The sequence below is a fragment of the Dipodomys merriami genome, unplaced genomic scaffold, assembly GCF_024711535.1.
Source record: "Dipodomys merriami isolate MVZ:Mamm:240054 unplaced genomic scaffold, mDipMer1.0.p SCAF_242, whole genome shotgun sequence".
NCBI lineage: Eukaryota > Metazoa > Chordata > Mammalia > Rodentia > Heteromyidae > Dipodomys > Dipodomys merriami.
In genome coordinates, this window is record NW_027203849.1 from 1,247,501 (window position 1) to 1,269,569 (window position 22,069).

Below are 22,069 nucleotides of genomic sequence, written 5' to 3' on the forward strand. Positions count from 1 at the left end.
GAGGCATAACTCTGTTTCTGGCTTTTTGATAGTTTTATTGGAGATAAGAATCTCAGAGACTTTCCTGTCTGGGCTGTCTTCAAATCTCCGTCCTCAGAGTGGCTAGAATTAAAGGCATGAACCACTGGCACCTGGCTTAATAACTCTTATTAAAACAGTCCTGGTAAGACTAGAAATATGGCTCAGATAGTAGTGCTGCCTGCCTAACAAGTCTGAGGCGTTGAGTTCAAACTCCCATACTGAAAAAACAAACCAAAATAAAGAAAAAGAAAAAAAGAATTTTCTTGGTATAGACAATCTGAACCAAGTTAATTGTCCATGCTTTTCTTAAAGAAAAAAAACCTACTGTGATGGCAGCAGGGTTTTTAATGATGAAAATCCTTATGTCTTTAAAAATACATATTCTTACTGATTTTACTCTTGAGTCTAGCACACAGCAGTGATATCTTGTTTCTAGTATCATTTTTTTCACTTTTTTTTTTTTTCCATTTTCATCTCCTATAATATAATGCAGTGCCAGAAAACCAAAAGTAGAGCTGTGGCTCAAAGTGGTAGAGTGCTAACCTTGAGCAAAAAAGAGCTCAGGGATAGCAACCAGGCCCTGGGTTTAAGCCCTACAACAGACAAAAAAAAAAGGAACAAACTCTGCATTGTATGCATTTCCTGACTTATGTAACTATAACCTCTCTGTATATCACCTTTACAATAACAGGAAAAAAAGTAATAAACTTCTAGGTTGGAAGTAATTTTGTTTCAGACTTTTTTTTTTTTTTTTTTGTTCGTCATGGGGCTTGAACTCTGGGCCTGGGCACTGTCCCTCAGCTCAAGGCTATGCTCTACCACTTGAGTCACAGCGCCACTTCCAGTTTCTGGTGTTCTATTGGAGATCAGAGTCTTGCAGACTTTCCTGCCCTGGCTGGTTTTGAACCACAATACCACAATCTTCAAATCTCAGCCTCCTGAGTATCTAGGATTACAGGCTTGAGCCACTAGCGCCTGTCCTTTGTTTCACAATTTCAAAAGAATTGGTCACTGTAGCTTTTTTTTTTTTTTTTTGGTCAGTCGTGGGACTTAAATTCTGGGCTCGGGCGCTGTCCCTGTGCTCTTCAGCTCAAGGCGAGTGCCCTACCATTTGAGCCACAGCGCCACTTCTGGTTTTCTAATGGTTTATTGGAGATAAGAGTGTCACAGACTTTCGTGCCCCGGGCTGGCTTTGAACTGTGATCCTCAGATCTCAGCCTCCTGAATAGCTAGGATTACAGGAGAGCCACCAGCACCCAGCTTCAATGTTGCTTTTAAGACTCAGGAAGCCAGGCTATTTTCAATTGTTTTTATATTTTCTCTTATATCCTGTAATTAATCTTGTCCATAATGCTAAGACTTTTTACAGTCTGGCCCCAAATACAAATCTATTTTAAATAATTGTGGGTCCTTTAATAATCAGGTATTACTTGGACCTTTCAGTGTGGCACATGTGTATGTCTTTCAGTCTGGAAAAATGTTTTCGTGTGGTTATAGAACTTTTCTTTTTTATGTTTTCCCTTTTAACAGTATAATACTTTTATATTGATGGTTGAGCTAATAACTCATTTAGTATCCAGTACTTTTCTATGATTAATATGGCTTGCATCTATGTAACTCTTTCCTTCGTTCCTTGCTTTCTTCCTTCCCTCCCTCCTTTCCTCTCTCTTTCTCTCTCTCTCTCTGTTTCTCTCTTTCTCTGTTTCTCTGTTTCTCTGTTTCTCTCTCTCTCTCTCTCTCTCTCTCTCTCTCTCTCTCTCTCTCTCTCTTTCTTTTTTGGTTGGTCATGGGGCTTGAACTCTGGGCCTGGGTGCTGTCCTTCACCTCTTCAGCTCAAGGCAAGTGCGCTACCACTTGAGCCACATCGCCACTACTGGTCTTCTGGTGGTTAACTGGACATAAGAGTCTCATTTAATTTTCTGCCTGGGCTGGCTTTGAACCATGATCCTCAGATCTCAGCCTCCTGAGTAGCTATAATTACAGGCGTAAACCACTGGTACCTGGCTTGATCTACCTTTTTGGGGGTGGGGGGGTGGCAGTCTGGTCATGGGGCCTGAACTCTGGGCCTGGGTGCTGTCCTTCAGCTCAAGGCTAGAACTCTACCACTTGAGCCACAGCCCCACTTCTGGTTTTCTGGTGCTTAATTGGAGAGTCTTACGGACTTTCCTGCCTGGGCTGGCAGGATCCTTAGATCTCAGCCTCCTGAGGTAGCTAGGCTTACAGGTGTGAGCCACCAGCACCCAGCTTGCCTGTATGTATGTATGTATGTATGTATGTATGTATGTATGTATGTATGTATGTCATGGGCCGCACCCAGCTTGCCTGTATGTATGTATGTATGTATGTATGTATGTATGTATGTATGTATGTATGTATGTCATGGGCCTGAACTCTGGACCTGGGCGCTGTTCCTCAGCAATTCAGCTCAAGGCTAGCACTCTACCCCTTGAGCCACAGCACCACTTCCAGCTTTTTCTGCTTATGTGGTGCTGAGTAATGAAACACAGGGCTACATGCATACAAGGCAAGCACTCTACCACTGAGCCACCTTCCCAGCTCCTTGCCTTTTTTTTTGAAGAGTACTTTTACTATATCTAGAGGTATAGACCACAACTTTTGTTTTTCTTTCTTTAAGATTTTGCAAATATTACCATTATATTGCTGCCAAGATTTCTGATAAGAATCTTGCCTATATACAATTTTAGCTACTCTGAAAGCTGAGATCTGTGAATCAAAGCTCAAAGCTGACCCAGGCAAATATTCTACCACTTGAGCCATGTCTCCAGTCATTTCTACTGTGGTTGTTTATGAGAATAGGGTTTTGCCTCTGTGCCTCAGTCAGCCTGGGTCACGATCCTCCTATTTACAATTCCCACACAGCTGTGATAACAGACTCATACTATCATACTCAACTTTTTAATGATTGAGATGATGTCTCACACACTTTTTTCCTGGACTGGCACTGAAGCACAGTCCTGATCTCTGCTTCCTGAGTAGGTAAGATTATGGACTACACACCTCTGCACTTGGGTACATTAAGGCTTTTTCTCACAGTCTTTCTAGAACTGTCAAGGAATCACAATTATGTTTTTAAAAAAAAAAACAAAACATTGGGGTTGTGGCTTAAGTGTTAGAGTGCCTTTCTAGCAAGTATGAGGCCCTAAATATCACAAAAAGAAAAATACCTTTTTAAAAGTATTAAATGATAGAAAGTGCTATGATTTATTATATAATCTGGTTCATCCATTGTAATGAACATCAACAATATTATTATAATCATCCAGGTTGCTATAGCAAAATCTCATAAACTGAGTATTTTATACACAATAGAAATTTAGTTCTTATAGTTGTGGAGGCTGAGACATCTAAGATGAAGGATATAGAAGAGGATTATTGAAGGTTTGTTTTTTTCATAGATGATGACTTCTGAATATGACCTCACATAAATTCAGAAAGGAGCAAGCATAATCAATCCCCTAGAGTCTCTTTGATATGGACACTAATCCCATTCATTAGGGTAGTACCTTCATGACCTTGTATACTTCCAAAGACTCCTCCAAATGTTATAACCTTGATGGTTAAAGGTTAAAACATATGGCCATATGTGGTACCATAATTTTGTAATCCTGGTTGCTTGGGAGACATCCACAAGGAATTGCAGTTTGAGGTTTGGGTTTGTCAGGCCAAAAAAAAAAAAGGTTTTCGAGAGTGTTATCTTGTCCAGTGGCTAGAAACAGTGGTGTATGCTTGTCATCTCAGTGATAACAGGAAGAATAAGTAAGAGAAATGTAGTCCAGCCTAGTTCAAGTATAAAGTCCAACCCCATCCAAATATAAGTAAAGAACAAGATCCTGAGTTCAAATCCAGAATTTCAATACATCAGGTTTGGGGGCACACGGATATTATTCAGACTATGATACTTGTCATGAACATAAACTATAGATCTGTCTTAGAAGAAATGGAATTCAAAGTTAAAAGTAAACCACCAATCTGAGTTGATTTTGGGGGAGGGGGGATCAGTCATGGGGCTTGAATTTTGGGCCTGGGTGCTGTTCCTGAGCTCTGCAGCTCAAGGCGAGCACTCTACTACTTGAGCCACAGGGCCTTTCCAGTTTTCTGGTGGTTAATTGGAGATAAGTCTCATGGACTTTCCTGCCCGGCCTGGCTTTGAACCACAATCCTCAGATCTCAACCTCCTGAGTAGCTAGTATTACAGACGTGAGCCACCAGTGCCTGGCTTCTGAGTTGATTTTTTGAGAGCAACTTACTGACTCAAACAAACCAACTTGGTATTGCTATTACTGTTGTTATCTTGTAGTACTGGGGGTTGAACTCAGGGCTTTATACTGGTTAGGCAGGTGATCTGCTACTGAGCCACGTGTCCCACCCTGTTCTTTGTTGGTTATTTTAAGATGAGTGTTCTTTCCTGCAATGAGTACCTGGACCACAGTAGCTTATTTTAGGCTTTCATAGTTGCTTTACTGACAAGGAGTGCCAGTATATTCAGGTTACCTCCATTAAGGTCCTCCCAGTCTCAGCCTCCCAATAACAGGTATGGCAGTGTGCCTGCTAAGGTTGAGAAGAGGGACTTGTGAACTTTTCTGCCTGGGCTGGTCTAAAATAGGTAGTCTCACCCTTCCAAGTAGATAGGATTATGCATATGAGCTACTGGTACCCAACTTATATTACTGATTGATGATGATGATGATGATGATGATGATGATGATGATCTTTTGCCAGTCCTAGAGCTTGAACTCAAGGCCTGGGCACTGCCCCTGGACTTCTTTTGCTCAAGACTAGCATTCTACCAGTTGAACCACAACTCCACTTCCAGCTTTTTCTGTTTATGTGATACTGAGGAATCGAACCCAGGGCTTCATGCATGCTAGGCAAGCACTCTTCCACTAAGCAGTGTTCCCAGCCCTGATCATTAATATTTTATTTTATTTTTTTATTTTTATTTATTTATTTTTTGGTCGGTTGTGAGGCTTGAACTCTGCGCCAGAGCACTGTCCCTCAGCTCTTCAGCTCAAGGCTAGCGCTCTACCACTTGAGCTACAGTGCCACTTCCGGTTTTTTCCGGTGGTTTATTGGAGATAAGAGTTTTATGGACTTTTCCTGCCTGGGCTGGCTTTGAACCACGATTCTCAGATCTTAGCCTCCTGAGTAGCTAGGATTACAGGTGTGATCCACCAGCGCCCGGTGATCATTAATATTTTATTGTTTGTTTGTTTTTCTGTTGGTTGTGGGACCTGAACTCTGGGGCTGGGCGCTGTCCCTGAGCTCTTCAGCTCAAGGCTAGCACTCTACCACTTGTGCCGCAATGCTACTTCCGAGTTTTTCTGCTTATGTGGTGCTGAGGAATCAAACCCAGGGCCTCACGCATGCAAGGCAAGCACTCTACCCCGAGCCATCTTCCCAGCCCCAGGTCACTAATATTTTAATACTGCTAAGATCAGCAATGATATATTTGGTTATTTTAGTAAGTAAAAAGTGGGACTTAGAAATAATGGTAAAGGAATAGTTACACAGCAATTCTAACAAAGGGAAATTGATGAAAAAACAAAATCTTTCTAGAACATATTCATTTTTTTCTAATTTTCTTACTAATCTGCAGAAAAAAGGTAATTATAAAATATATGTATATGGTAGTACTATATCCACTTGCCTCAAGTATAATACTCTTCAAGAACTATCCTTATGGTTAATATACATGGGGTTTATTCACTCTATCTTTTCTTTTTATCAAATAAATTAACTTATAAAAAATTTACTTTTTCTATTTTTAAGGTGGCCTCATGGGACCTGTCAGGATGATTTCATCTGGACATGAGTTAACAACAGATTATGATGAAAAAGCACTTCATGAGCTTGGTTTTAAGGATATGCAGGTACATAAATAAATTGTAATTTAATTTCAATTATCTGTCCATAATTTAATAGTCAAAAGTCTTTTATTTTAAATGTAGTTCTTACTACTTGTATTAATTTTTTTTCTAGTCCTAGGGCTTGAACTCAGGGCGTAGGCACTATTCCTGAGCTTCTTTTGCTCAAGGCTAGCAATCTACCACTTGAGCCACAGCGCCACTTCCAGATTTTTCTGTTTATGTGTTACTGAGGAATTGAACCTAGAGCTTTATATATGCTAAGCAAGTACTCTACCATTAAGTCACATCCCTAGCCCCTTACATTAAAATTTTAAGGAAGGTTATTTAGTTGATTTATTGAAGAAAAACTTGATAAGTGTAACTTTTCCCCCTATTTCTCCTCTTTTTTTTTTAGATGGTGTTTGTATCTTTGGGTGCACCAAGAAGAGAAAGAAAAGGGGAAGGTGTTCAACTACCTGCATCTTGCTTGCCACCCCCTCAGAAGGACAACATTCCAATGCTTTTGCTTTTACAAGAGCCTCACTTAACTACTCTATTTGATTTGCTAGAAATGCTTGCAACATTCAAACCGCCCTCAGGAAAAGTGGCAGTGGATGATAGTGAGGTGACTCTATTAGATTTCTTTTCTACAAATCTTGTCTCATCTTTAGGTTGAGAGAAAAATAATGTTCTTAGGAACATCTTAAAGAGGAAGTCTAGGAACCAGATTAATTATCGGTTAACTTTTAAGTGTTTAATGTGATTCAGGAATACTGTTTGTAAGTGTGTGTGTGTGTGTGTGTTTGTGTGTGTGTGTGTGTGTGTGTGTGTGTGTGTGTATACATGTGTGTACATGTGCGCATGCATGTGCCCATTTTGAGGCTTTAACTCAGCATATGGTCCTGTCCCACTTGATCTTTGGCAGACTGGAGTTAGTTGTTTCATTTTTTTTAAATGCCATTTTTAAAAAGTATTGTTTACAGGATGGTCAAAATAGTTCCATTTTTACCCTTTGTCAAATCCTGTGTGGGAGACATTGATAATGGAAATTCTTAACTGTTTCAAGTAAACTAACTGTGTGGCAGTTCAGTATAGAAATAGATGCTAAACTGAAACCTGTCATAATATTGTTAGAACAGTATAGATAGATATAAGAAATAATTTGTGAATTTTTTGATGTGAGAAGGTTTCTATGAGACTCTGTAGCCTGAGCTAATTGAAAAGGAGAAGTGATCTGTATATCGCATTCTAATGTTTTGTTTAATTAAGGTTTTACTATGTAAGCCAGTGCTAGTAGTGAGCTTATGATCCTCCTGACTCAGCTTTCTGAGTGCATATACCACCATATCCAGCAGCAATTTTATTCTTAAATACTATAATATATAAAGGTGTTATGAACTGGGTACCTATTGCTTATAACTACATTCTACCTGCTCAGGAGACTGAGATCAGGAGATTGCATTTGAAAGCCAGCTCTTGCAGGAAATTCTGTAAGACTATCTCCAATTAAGCACCAAAAAAGCTGAAAGTGGGTCTTTGGCTCAAGTCATAGAGTACTAGCTTTAAATCAAAAAGGTCAGAGGTAGCATCTAGGCCCTGAGTTCAAGCCCCAGAACTTGGGGGGGGGGTGGGGGGGAGGTAATATTAAGATAATTAGAAAAATATGGATAATTGGAAATGAATAGAATGAGAAGGATGAGATTGAAAAGATAAGCAAAGTGAAATATATTTGACTTGTGGGTCCTACAGCAGTTCTCCATTTTACTTTTAACTAAAATGAAAGGATCTTAAGCAGAGGTAGATTCACATGTTCTGAGTTTTCATTAATTTGCTTGCAACAGTATCAAAGGTAGTAACAAATTTCATTAGTAAGTACAGGAATGAGTTGACCGTGCCCAAGAATTGGATGGTGGCAGTGGAAATACGTGAAAAGCAGGCAAAAACAAAGTTAATTGGTGGTAGATTGAGAGGTAGAGGAGAAATGAGGATTCAAGATGGAAAACATAGGAATGGAATGGTCATGGGGCTTAAACTCAAGGCCTGACTACTGACCCTGAGATTCTTTTGCTTAAAGCTAATGCTGTACTTCTTTGAGCCATAGATGTACTTCTGGTTTTCTGATGGTTAATTGGAGAATAAGAGTCTCATGGACTTTCTTCCTTGGTCTGTCTTTGAATTGTGATTCTCAGATCTCAGCCTCTGAGTAGCTAGTAGACATCAGGCAACAGTGCTCACCCAGCTGGTATTGGTTTTCTGAATGAATAACGTTAGGTGAATTCCATTTGGGATAAAGTATGGATGCTCGAGGAATATTAATTCATCTCAGAAAAGGTTCTCTGAAGTAGGCTTGTGAGTTAGTATTTTTGTTTCGTTTTTTGGTGGTTGTTAAATTTTTGTTTTGAAATGAGATCTCACTTTTTTGCTCAGGCTTTTCATGAATTTATAACCTTCTTGCCTAGCCCTTACAAATGCTAGGTTTACTGGCATATTTCAACATACCAGGCTAGAAATTACTTCCTTTTTTCTTTTTCTTTTTCTTTTTTTTTTTTGGCCAGTCCTGGGGCTTGAATTCAGGGCCCAAGCACTGTTCCAAAGAGTCTTTTCACTTAAAGCTAGTGTTCTACTTGAGCCACAGCACCACTTCCAGTATTTTCTGAGTTGTTTATTGGAGATAAGAGTTTCATGGACTTTTCTGTATGGGCTGGCTTCAAACCACAATTCTTAGATCTCAGCCTCTTGAGGTAGCTAGGATTACAGGTGTGAGTCACTGACTTTTTTTTCTTTTTGTTCTTATACTGGGAAGAGCCTCAAGCTCTTCCTTAGTTTTTTCTCTCAAGACTGGCCCTCTGCTAATTGGACCTCACCTATTCCCTCTTTTTTGCAGGTTAATTGAGATACGAGTTTCAAGGGGGGCTGGGAAGGTGGCTCAGTTGTAGAGCGCTTGCCTTGCATGCATGAAGCCCTGGGTTCTATTCCTCAGCACCACATAAACAGAAAAAGGCGGAAGTGGTGCTGTGGCTCAAGTGGTAGAGCGCTAGCCTTGAGCTGAAGAGCTGAGGGACAGTGCCCAGGCCCAGAGTTCAGGCCCCACGACCGGACCCCCCCCCCAAAAAAAAAAAAAAAAAAAGAGTTTCAAGGACTTTTTTGTACGGGTTGGCTTCAAATCATGGTCCTCAGATCTCAGCCTCCCAAGTAGCTGAGATTATACGTGTAAGCCTCCGTGCTGGCATTTTGAAAATGACTTATCCTAAGATCTTGTTCTTTCTCATTTCTTAACTAATAAATGACAATCTACTACTAAGTATTGTTGTGAGACTACTAAGTATTGTTGTGCATCTATAATTTTCCTTGTTATGGTACTGCTCTTTTAAAATGTTCACTAATCTTCCATGTTTCTCTTGATTTGTTTGATCATGAATGTAGTTACTGAGTCCTCTTATCCACTTGTTTCTCTTGGAATACATTTTTAAGAAATTGTCCTTTTGTTCATGTGGAATAACCTATAAGTGGCACTTGTCTTGTTTCCTGATGTTTTTTATGCCACAAATACTAAATTCTATGTATTTTATAATACATAAGGTTGACACAAGTCTTCATGTCTATAATTCTAGCTACATGAGAATCTGAGTTCCAGAGGATTACGGTTTGAAGCTAGCATAAGCATAATATGAGACTTTTTCTCAAGCTGAGAATTCCAGAATATACCTACTGTTGGTAGGAGTAAAGATAAGGTATTACAGATTTACAGAAAGGCAAATGATACATTTGTAAAACATCAGTGTAGATAGAGTAATTCAGATGTTGTAACAGAATGAGAAGTTGTATAGATTATCTCAGTACTTCAGAGGACATTATGTGAATTGGTGAGAGTATGAGATTTTTTTGTAGTAGCTTTGAAGAGATAAACCTTAGGTGGTGTTAACAGGGAAGATTCATTAGAGAAAATAAAGACCCAAAGTAATAGGACCGGGTAATAAGCCTTTGTGATAATTCGATTACAGCCTAAACCTGAAGAAAAACATTTCATGCAGAAGGATCTATCTATTTACAGGACACTTAATGTGTGTAATCATACTGTAAGGCCTTTCAGTGAATGCACAACCTAATTATGCATTCCTTCAGAATCTTTTCTGGTTTGGAGTTCAGTCTCACTTTCTTTTTAAAATGTTTTTAAAGAAATCTGTTAACAAAGGGGTAGACTTGTTTTAGGGAGGAACTTTCACAAGTCCAAAGAGTAATACTCAGGTATTGCTTGAGTTTTATCAGGCCTGTGAAAGGTCAAATTCACCTTAAAACTCCTGGTCTAAAATTTTCTTGCCTTTCATGTGTAGCTAGTCCTACATAAAAGCTTCTACATTCACAGATTGACCCAACTAACAAGTGGAAATATTTGAAAAAGTATATAGGATCTGTGTTGAACGCATAGATTTTTTGCCCTGTCACTGAACCTCTAAGCATTATGTAGTGTAAAGATACTTATATTGGCTGGGCGCTGGTGGCTCACACCTATAATCCTCGCTACTCAGGAGGCTGAGATCTGAGGATCAAGGTTCAAAGCCAGCCTGGGCAAGAAAGTCCATGAGACTCTTATCTCCAGTAAACCACCAGAAAACAGGAAATAGTGTTATGGCCCAAGTGGTAGAGTACTTGCCTTGAGTTGAAGAGCTGAGGGACAGTTCCCAGGCTCAGAGTTCAAGCCCCACAACTGACCAAAAAAACAAAAAAGTATTTATATTGTATTATATATTGTAATGATTCAATGTGTATGGGAGAATGTATAGAGATTTTATGCTATACTATTTTTGTTTTATATTTGGAGACAGGGTTTTGCTGTGTAGCCCTGGCTGGCCTTGAACTCAAGGTCCTCCTGCTTCAAACTGCTAAGTGATGGGATTATTAGGTGTGTGCTGCCATGTCTAGCTTTGTTACATGCTTTTATATTAAGGGACTTGAGCACTTGTAGACTTTGGTATCTATGTATAGTCTCCACAGTTAACAGAGGGATGACTGTACACTATCTTTATAAAAATATTATGCCAAAATAACTTAGTTGCTCTTTATAGATATTAATAATTCTTTCGTATCTTTTTTTTGCCAGTCATGGGGCTTAAACTCTGGGTACTGTCACTGAGCTCTTCAGATCAAGGCTCTACCACTTGAGCCATAGCACCACTTTTGGTTTTCTGGTAGTTAATTGGAGATAAGAGTCTCTCGAACTTCCGTGCCCGGGCTGGCTTTGAACCATGATCTTCAGATCTCAGCCTCCTGAGTAGCTAGGATTACAAGTGTGAGCCACCTGCGCCTGGCTACATTAGCATCTTTTAGTGTGTATTATACTAAAATATCATTATTTCAGTACTAACAGTAATATAATAATAAATTTATGCTCATTGGGAAATACCAAAACTGTTAACTGTAAATGTTATCTTTTGCTATTTGTTACCCCTTTGGGCAAGGAAGGACACTTCTTTGTTTTTTTCGTATGTGACTTCTGAAACCTTTTTTTTTTTTTTAAATTTTGTTTTACCACCTGGCTTACCTACTTACTGACTTACTGGTTTTAATGACAACAAGTGGTTCTTTAAAATTGTTTGTTTTCATCTAATCTTAGCTCACAAATCCAGGTCAAGAAATTTAATTTACCCACATATCGTTTGTGGGTTATACTAGTGATCTACAAAGAAGAAATAGGTGATGGTCTAGAAATTCTAGAAATAGGTGAATGGCCTTATGAAATAGATGATTTCACTTGTTTGAAAACTTTTCTGAGGAAAGTGGTTAACCTTTGTGGAATACTGTTCTAAACACTCATAAGATATTGAAAAAGTGCTGTTTTGATATGACTTCATTTACTTGAATGCATTTTATTTAACATGTAGCAAATTTCAGATATTTAAAATGTTGGGCTAGAAATTAACAATTTGATAATGATTTTTATGCAGAAGTTAAGTTTAATTTTTTTCATGATCTGTATTGATAAAGCAATTGTTCTTATTTGTGTAGAGCTTGAGATGTGAGGAACTTCATCTTCATGCAGAAAATCTATCTAGGCGTGTCTGGGAGCTGCTGATGCTTCTTCCTACGTGTCCAAATATGCTGATGGCATTCCAAAATATCTCAGATGAACAGGTGAGCTTGCAAAACTTTTTCTAATGTTTGGAAGAAAGTTATTATTTTACGTTCCTACGGGCAGTATATGAGATCATTTGTTGACTCATAGTATTCGTGAATTTGAATGTAATGACCATCTTGTTTGTTGTAGTTTCCTTACTTAGTGAACTTGGGTCACATAAGTTAATTGCATTACAAAGGATTTGTTTTTTTTATTTTTGGTGCTAGTCCTGGGGCTTGAACTTAAGGCCTAGGCACTGTCCTGGAGCTTTTGTGCTCAAGGCTAATAATCTACCACTGAACCACAGCTTTACTTCTGGCCTTTTTTTTAAAAAATGTAATTGGCAATAAGGGTTTCATGAACTTTCCTGGCTCAGCTGGATTTGAACTGAGATCCTTAGATCTCAGCCTCCTGAGTAGTTAGGGTTACAGGTGTGACCCACCAGCACCCAGCTTAATTAAATGTTTTGGATATATTTTTTGACACACAAAGTAGTATTAGCTAAAAACAAACTTTGGTGGAATGCTTATTAGATACATATACAAGCTGACTAAAAGAAGTATGGAAGGGGCTGGGAAGGTGAATCAGTGGTAGAGCGCTTGCCTTGCATGCATGAGACCCTGGGTTCAATTCCTAAGCACCACATAAGCAAAAAGAAAAAAGCCGGAAGTGGTGCTGTGGCTCAAGTGGTAGAGTGCTAGCCTTGAGCTGAAGAGCTGAGGGACAGTGCCCAGGCCCAGAGTTCAGGCCCCACGACTGGACCAAAAAAAAAAAAAGAAAAGAAAAGAAAAAAAGCCGGAAGTGGCTCTGTGGCTCAAGTGGTAGAGTGCTAGCCTTGAGCTGAAGAGCTGAGGGACAGCGCCCAGGCCCAGGGTTCAGGCCCCATGACCGGACCCAAAAAAAAAAAAAGTATGGGAAAATTAGTCAATTACTAATTAGAACTTAGTGTCACCCTAATACAATCCCATCACATATTGTAAATTTTGTTCCCTTTGTAAAGATGTTTTTTAAATTATTAATAAATGCTCTATCTAATGAGGGGATTCTTTGTGCATAGCTAGTAGAGTCTTGTGGAATAAATGGAAAACAAGTATTCTAGTGTTATGCTACATGTTATCTTTATTTGGGACCCTATTGCACTATTTTAGAGATATTATATCGCTGATGTTTTGTTTGGAAGCTAAAATGATGGGGGCTGTAATCTGGGCTGTAATCTGTGGTTCAGGCTTGTAATTCTAGCTACTCAGGAGGCTGAGATCTGAGAATGTTAGTTTAAAGCCAGCCTGGGCAGGAAAGCTTTTAAGACTTGTATCTCCAATTAAATATCAAAACACTGTAAGTGGTACTGTGACTAAAGTGGTTGAGCACTAGCAATTTAGTAGTAGCTCTACTTATAACATTTGAAAGAAGTACGTCATGAAAAATAACATTTCATAAATTGAAAGTAGAAATTATTTTGGCATTCTGCTGTTTCTGCATTTTATTGGTTTAAGCATTGGTTTAAAATTTAATAAGTATTTTTAGCTGGGATGCTAGTGGTTTATACCTGTAGTCTTAATTCTACTCAAACAGCTGAGATCTGAGGATCTGAATTCAAAGCCAGCCAGAGTAGAAAAGTCTGTGATTTTTATCTCCAGTTAACCAACAAAAAGTTGGAAGTAGAGGTGACTGAAGTGGTAGAGAACCAGCCTTGAGTTAAGAGATAGCTTCCACACCTGAGTTCAATCCCAGGTACTAGCATCTACATAAATAAATGGACAAATAAAAACATTGCATCTTAAGGCTGCTGTTAGTGCTAAGTATAGTCTTTATATGTTTATGTTATTTCTGTGTTAATTTCCAATTTCTTTCTGTATGTTCTCTCTTGCATTGCCTTAGTAATTTGGCTTGAGAAACCTGTTTTTCTTTTTTTAATTTAAGAGTAATGATGGACTTAATTGGAAGGAACTTCTCAAAATTAAAAGTGCTCATAAACTCTTATATGCACTGGAAATTATCGAAGCCCTGGGAAAACCTAACAGAAGAATCAGGAGAGAGTCAACGGTAATTTCAGTTCCACTATTATTAAGTTTTTGTATTATCTTCAGAAAGCTAGAGTGTATTATCTTTTCATTCTAGAATAATTTTTTTTCTTTTACTATCCACACTTGTTATTTTTTTTTTTTTGTCTTTCCATCAGGGAAGTTACAGTGACCTTTATCCAGATTCTGATGATTCAAGTGAGGATCAGGTGGAAAATAGTAAAAATTCCTGGAGTTGCAAGGTATGGTCATGCTTTATGTGATATATTGGTAAAAATAAAGTATCCACATTTTTCCCAAACTGGCTTCTATAAGCAATTACTTTAAATGAAATTACTATTAAAACATAGTTCAAAAATTATTCTTTGCTCTAATCACGAAAATACATCTGGTTTTTCTTTTTTTTTTTAATTCTTTCAGGAGAAACATTGATTAAAAAAACATTCATAAGAAAAATGAGGTGGGTGCTAGACAGGATGTCTAGCACCTTATTAATACCTTAGTGTTCCTGTTTTTAACACTAATACTCTTCATTCCTCTTTGAAATACTGCATTACACATTTCAGTGTAGTATTAAATGGCTAATGAGATACAAATACATGTCTATAGCCTTAGAAGAATATTTTTAAATTATTTTTGGGAGTAAGCTTTATGTTACTATTTTATGTAAGAGTTACCTTGATGATTGAAAGAAAGTAATATCCTAAGCAGAACACATTTGATTCATGCCTATAATCTTGGGTTCAAAGCCAGTCCAAGTGCAAAATCTTGGACTGGAGATATACTTCAGGTAATAAGCCAAGCAAGCTCTTGAGGCCGTAACGTAAGTTCAAGCCTGAGTACTAGTACTCCCCCATCCAAATAAATAGAAATATACCATATTTTATGACTATTCACTTAACTGTATCAGTACCCAAGTTATAATAACATTAATATAATAGCTTTTCTTAATAATTTTGTTATAATTCCTTACAGTTTGTTGCTGCTGGGGGGCTTCAACAATTACTAGAAATTTTTAACTCTGCAATTTTAGAGCCTAAAGATCAGGAATCTTGGACTGTGGTAAGTGAAAATTCACTGTTTTTACTAGTTTACTAGTTACCTCATTTGAGCATTTTCATTTTAGCAAAGTGTAGTTTTGGCTAAATCATTGTAATAAAGGAGATTGAGGCATGTAGTAAAAACCACAGAATTTCATAAATTTATAATGGAACAAAAGTTCTTGTGTCTTTTGTTTTGCTTGTGATACAGGGATTTGTATTTAGCCTTATGCTTATTAGATATGCTTACTGTGAACCTTGCTTGAATAGAGTCTTGCTTCTTGCCTGGGTGTGCACTTAGACAGTCTTTTGCCTGTATATATTCTCATTGTAGCTAAGGCTCCTGAAAATATGACCCTCTTTATCAATTGAGATACTATCTTGAAGATTCTGCTTGTGTTGGCCTGGACCTGTGACCCACTCAGTCTTAGCCTAGTGTACAGTTGCATGCTACTGTGCGTGGATATTTGTTGAGAAGAGGTCTCAAGTGTTTGCTGGGCCTGACCTCCAATCCAAATCTGCAATCTCAGCCTCCTAAATAGCTGTGATTACAGGTGTGAACCATTGGCATCTGGCTAAAGTATTACAAATGCTTAAAGGCTAAAGTTCATTACTCTGAACTGTGACTAATTTATAAACATTCTTCCTTCAGATTGATAGAATTGTATGTTAATATTTGTGTGGTCTTAAGTTTCTTTGAAGATAAGACCTTAAAATTTTTGTAAAATTAGATATTGCGTATATTTACACACATATATGTATAATTTTATTACAATATTTGACACAAGTATTGTCCTCAAACAAACTGGTACTTTATCAGTATTAATTTGAAGAAATACTGTTCTTCAGTATTCAGAAAACAAAATTGCATATGGAACATTAGAACAACTATATAAAACTGCTCAGTCCAATTTGTTGAGCTAAATATAAAGCAGATTGGCATTATCAACTATTCAAGTAATAATTTCTTAGTACTTGGATTTTAGAGTTACTTTGAATTATGGGAATCTTTAATGCTTTGGTATCAAATGCTGCTGTCAACAATGCAAGAAAAGATCCGGGTGCCGGTGGCTCATGCTGGTAACCCTAGCTACTCAGGAGGCTGCTGTCTGAGGATTACAGTTCAAAACCAGCCCAGGCAGGAAAGTACATGAGACTCTTATCTCTAATTAACATCACCAGAAAACTGGAAGTGGCACTGTGGCTCAAGTGGTAGAGCGCTAGCCTTGAGCTGAAGAGCTCACTGATGGCAGTCAGGCCCAGAATTCAAGCCCCACGACCAACCCCCCAAAAAGCAAGAAAATACTTTAAGAAAACATTTTAGGGTTGGAGGTATAGCTCAGGTGATACAACATCAGCCAAAGAACAGAAGTGTCAGATATCTGGTTTGAGATCTGGTTTTGAACAGCAGTAACTTATAAAGGAATACTTACACAACAATTATTAGATTTCTTTGTCAAATATTTGAAACTTCTAGAGGGTTTTTTTTTTTTGCATCTTATTGTTAATTTCTCTGTTCCATTCTTTTTAAGATATAACTAATTTACCATGAAATTTTCTCAATTAATATGAACATTTCAGTAATTTTATAAATTCATAAAGTTGTGCAATTTTCATCATCTCATTTCAGGACAATGTTATCACCTCAGTAAGAATCCCATACCTAGCATGGTACTATAATCCTAGCTACTGAGGAGGCTGAGATTTGAGTATGAAGAGTCAAAGCCAGCCCAAACAGGAAAGTCCATTAGACTTTTCTCCAATTAACCACTAAAAAGCTAGAAGTGAAGCTACAGCTCAAGTGCTAGTGCTAGCCTTGAGCAAAAGGCCCAGGCCCTGAATTCAGCCCAGGCCCCAGCACACATACACAAAAACAAACCAAAAAAACAAAAAATCCCTGAAGAACAAAACCCTACTCCTCATTTTCAGCCTTGTTCAAAACCAGTTAAATCTACTTTTCTTATCCATGGATTTACCTGTTTGGAATATTTTCTAAACTATAACTGACTGCCTTTTTTCACTTAGCATAATTTGGGTTATTTCAAATTTTAGAACATTTGCATACATGAAAAATTTTAGGACTTTTCTCTTTTGTGGGAGCTCTTCTGGCATTTGAACCTAGAGCCTCACACTTGATAAGCAGATGTCCTATCACTTTAATCAGGCCTACAACCCAGTTTCTCAATTCTTATAAGCAGATATGTGGGAGGAGCATACTTGGCCAACATTTGTTATCATTCTCCTTCCCCCCATCCTCAGGGTCTGATCACTATTTCTGAGCATTTTTGTGCTCAAGGCTGATGTTCCTACCACTTGAGCCACAGCACCACTTCTGGCTTTTTCTGTTGGAAATGAGTTTCATGTACTTTCCTGCCCAGGCTGACATCAAATTGTGATCCTCAAGTCTCAGCCTCCTGAGTAGCTACGATTACAGATGTAGACCACTAATGCCTGGTGAAAGCTTTCATTTTCTTAATGATCTTGAACATCTTTGCTGTTGACCATTGTGTGTTCAAGTACATGTGTATATATATGTTCATATGTTTTATTGGCTGAAACATTTTTTTGGGGGTCCGTGGGGCCTGAACTCTGGGAAGGTGGCTCAGTGGTAGAGAGCTTGCCTTGCATGCATGAGGCCCTGGGTTCAGTTCCTCAGCACCACATAAGCAAAAAGAAAAAAGCTGGAAGTGGCGCTGTGGTTCAAGTGTTAGAGAGTTAGCCTTGAGCTAAATTGCTGAGGGACAGTGCCCAGGCGCAGAATTCAAGCCCCACGACTGGACCCAAAAAAAAAAAAAGAGTATCACAGACTTTCCTGCTTGGACTGGATTTGAATTGCAATCCTCAGATCTCAACCTCCTTAGTAGCTAGGATTATAGTCATGAGCCTGTGATGCCTAGCAATTTCCCTTTTTTCTGGTCTTGGGGCTTGGACTTAGGGCCTGGACTCTGTCCCTAAGCTTTTTTGCTCAAGGATAAAGTACCACTTGAGCCACAGCTTCACTTCTGGCTTTTTGGTGGCTAGTTGGAGATAAGAATCAAATAGACTTTCCTGCCTTAGCTTGATTAGAACTTCAATCCTCGGATCTCAGGCTCCTGAGTATCCAGGATTACAGGCACGAGACACTGGTATTTGACCAATTGCCCATTTTTAATTGGGTTGCATTTTTATTGAGTTGTATAAGTTCCTTGTATATTTTGAATACTATTCCTTAACAAGTGATTTACAAAGATTTTCTTTTTCATTCCATAATGTACAAAAGTTCCTTTTTTTAAAATTTTTCAGCTCTGGAGTTTGAATTTAATCTATTACTGAGCCATGATTACAGCTCTTTATGCTTTAATTACTTTTCAGCTAGCATCAGTAGTTTACATTCTGGGTGGCCCAGATGACTAATCCTTATGCCTTTTACATATCTGGGATACATCCCCATTAGTGGTTGAGATATGGGGGTCTGTTAACATTTTGTGTTTGAATAACTATAGTTTAACAATGAATAGCAGGAAACTAAAACATGATAGTGGGACTACAAGAGGTCAAACAGGAGGACAAATGAATGGAGAGAGGAAGAGTGGGTGAATACAGTTGTAATAATCATCATATATATGTGAAAATGAAATCAAGAAACTTAGGTAGATGGGTAGAGTTGGGGAGAATGATGGGAAGGGTGACATTGATTAAGATGCATTATACTCAGCTTGGCACCTGTGGCTTACACCTGTAATTCTAGCTACTTAGGAGGTTAAAAGCCGAGGATTGGGTGTTTCCAAACCAGTCCTGGCAGAAATGCTCATGAGCCTCTTATCTCCAATTGACTACCAAAAATGCTGGAAGTAGAGCTGTGCTAGCAGTGAGCATAAAAAAGCCCCAGTGAGCATAAAAAAGCCCCGGGACAGTGCCCAGACCCTGAGTTCAAGCCTCAGGACCAGCACATAAACATACAAAAAGATATATTAGAATCTAATAAACTGACATGCTGAATTTAAACACCTTTGTACAACAACTTAAAGATAATAAAATTTTAAAAAATACTATGCTATTAATGAGAGAAAGACACTCTTTCCTGGTAAATGAATTTATGAGTATTACTTGATATTGGAGCAGGAAAACAAGAGGGCAAGGATTATGGTATGAATGAAAGCCCTGTAACTGTTCTTATACATAATTGACATTTTGAATAATTTATTTCAAGAAAGTGTCTTGATTTAAGAGCTTTACATCCTTGTATATTTGAGTTTTTGTACCAAATACTTAGCTTTTTTCCTTTGGAAATATTTCTTATAAGTATGTGTATGGTAAGTGAACAATAGTTATTTTCTTGATTTTTTTTTTTTTTTTTTTTTTGGATCCGGTCGTGGGGCCTAAACTCTGGGCCTGGGCGCTGTCCCTCAGCTCTTCAGCTCAAGGCTAGCACTCTACCCCTTGAGCCACAGTGCCACTTCCGGCTTTTTTCTTTTTGCTTATGTGGTGCTGAGGAATCGAACCCAGGGCCTCAGGCATGCAAGGAAGCACTCTACCACTGAGCAACCTTCCCAGCCCCATTTTCTTGATTTTTTTTTTTTTTAATTGCTGGTCCTGGGGCCTGAACTCTCTCAGCTCTTCGGCTCAAGACTAGTGGTCTACCAATTGAGCCACAGCACCACTTCTGACTTTTTCTGCTTATGTGGTGCTGAGGAATTGAACCCAGGGCCTCATGAATGCAAGGCAAGCACTCTACCACTGAGCCAGCTTCCCAGCCCTTTCTTGAATTATTGAAGATTGTTTTGGTCTTAGAATAAAGTAAAAAGTAAATGCTACAAGTGTGAAAAATCAATATGTAATACTTTGTCTCTAAATATATTTGGTTGATGAGTAAGTTATTTCTTTGTAAGTATTTAAAGTAATTTTTGAATTATAACACTGTCATACTTTTCCATAAAAATACTGTAGGTATCTAATAAATACAATTTTATTACAATTTAGTGAAAATTAATGGGTCATTTCTATTTCATTGTATTTACTATTTTAGCATCTGGATTTTAAAAAATACAATATTTGGTAGTGACTATAATATTTGAGTGGCAGAGTTTCTAATATACCATATTAGTAGCAATAATCATTTTTCTTTTGATTTTTATTCTGGAAATTGCATAGTTAATTCATTAATGAAAATGGAGACATGACATTTTTTTCTTATCCACAGTGGCAGCTAGACTGTCTTGCTTGCTTGCTGAAATTAATCTGCCAGTTTGCAGTAGATCCATCTGATTTGGATTTAGCTTATCATGATGTATTTGCCTGGTCTGGTATAGCTGAAAGCCATAGGAAAAGAACCTGGCCTGGCAAATCGAGGAAGGCTGCTGGTGATCATGCCAAGGGTCTCCATATACCACGATTAACAGAGGTAAAATATGGAAGATAACATTAAATTGTAGTAATGGATTCCATCTGTGTTTAGAGAAAGTGTTTTTGTTTTCAAAAAGTAAATATATGGTTGATTGCATAAGAAATACTCTACTATGACATGTCTTAGCAACTGAAATGAAGCTGTATTTTAAACTGGTAATCATGATGGATGGGTAGTGCTTTTTTCTTCATCATTTGAGATGAAAGCATGATGTACCATTTCACTATTATCTAACTTTATGTTTATATATTGAACTTAGAAATTGATATACTTAGTTTATCAGAGCCCACTCAGGAGAATAGAAACCTCATTATTATTTCAACACAGGAAATTGAATCCCTCCTCTTTTATTTCTTCAAGCAGGCAACCAGCACACTTTCTTGTTTGTAGAAGATAGATCTAAAATACAACTAGACATAATAACTTATACAGGAGTTTTCATGTATTTACATACAAACTGACTAAAGGAGGTTATATGAAAGGGAGGAATCCACATATGTAACTCCTCTGGACATCTAAAGTACTATTTATCACAATAAATCCAAGAAATAGAAACATTTTTTTCTACATTGTTTTTGTTTTGTTTTAATTTGTATGGGTTGAGGGGGGGAAGCAAATGGGAGCACAGGAATAGAGGAAAGAAGGGTAAGAAAATGTAGTTATTGTATTCATGGGAAACGAAGGAAGGAGTGAAAATGCCCAAGAAGCATCTTTGTCATAATTACACTAATGAAATTGAATCCCCTTTGTACAACTCCTTGGTGGGGGGAGGGAAGCATGCAAAAAGGCCGGGTGCTGGTATCTTAACCTAGAATCCTAGTTACTCAGGAGGGTGAGATTCACTGTTCAAAGCTAGTCCTGGCAGGAAAGTCCATGAGACTTAATTCCAATTAGCCAACAGAAAAACAGAAGTGGCGCTGTAGCTCAAAGTGGTGGAGTGCTAACCTTGAGCAAAAGCGTTCAGGGACAGCTCCCAGGCCCCAAGTTCAAGCCCTACCACTGACCGCCCCCCTCCCCCCCCCAAAAAAAAAAAGAATTCAAAACCTTGGTGGGGAATCAGGGGGAGGTATAGCCTTTCATAACACTAAACCTAGCGACTAAGTCATCTAAATTTTTTTTAGTTCAAAGTTTATCTTAATGAAAGGTACAGCTTATAATTGTTTCACTTTGCCCACTTTTTCCTTTCTGGTGCTGGTATTTAGGACTAAAAATCAGCATCTGGGTGCTGTCCCCTTTGCTTTTGCTCAACGTGGGAGCTCTATCACTTGAACCTATTTTCTGCTTTTGGGTGCTTAATTGGAAATTAGAGTCTCAAAATGTCTCAGAACTTTTCTATCTGGGTTGGCTTCAAATCATTATCCTCAAATCTCAGCCTCCTAAATAGGTAGGATTATAGGTTTGAGCTACCAGCAGCACTTTATCTGTTTTTTTTGTGTTTGTTTGTTTGGTCTTTTGTTTTTTGGTACTGGGGATTGAACCCAGGTTGTTGCACTTGTCAGGCAAGGGCTTGGTCACTGAGCTACATCCCAGCTCAAACACTTTCTCTTTTAATTTTTGATAATGTCATTCTTTTAGATTTCCAATTGGGCCCAACACATTCAAGCCTCAGTACATTCTTCCTTGTA

At 38.1% G+C, this 22,069-nt stretch overlaps 1 protein-coding gene across 4 annotated transcripts in view; it reads left to right on the top strand.

The window, feature by feature from the left end:
* Window positions 1–22,069, top strand: part of LOC138835945 (ubiquitin carboxyl-terminal hydrolase 34) — a 205,512-nt gene that overhangs the window by 89,004 nt on the left and 94,439 nt on the right. For all 4 annotated transcript variants that reach the window (XM_070034520.1, XM_070034518.1, XM_070034519.1 and 1 more), the window contains 7 exons: window positions 5,812–5,912; window positions 6,304–6,513; window positions 11,892–12,017; window positions 13,921–14,043; window positions 14,180–14,263; window positions 14,997–15,083; window positions 20,241–20,441. In XM_070034520.1, coding sequence (XP_069890621.1) covers window positions 5,812–5,912; window positions 6,304–6,513; window positions 11,892–12,017; window positions 13,921–14,043; window positions 14,180–14,263; window positions 14,997–15,083; window positions 20,241–20,441 — 932 coding nt within the window. The remainder of the gene's footprint in view (window positions 1–5,811; window positions 5,913–6,303; window positions 6,514–11,891; window positions 12,018–13,920; window positions 14,044–14,179; window positions 14,264–14,996; window positions 15,084–20,240; window positions 20,442–22,069) is intronic.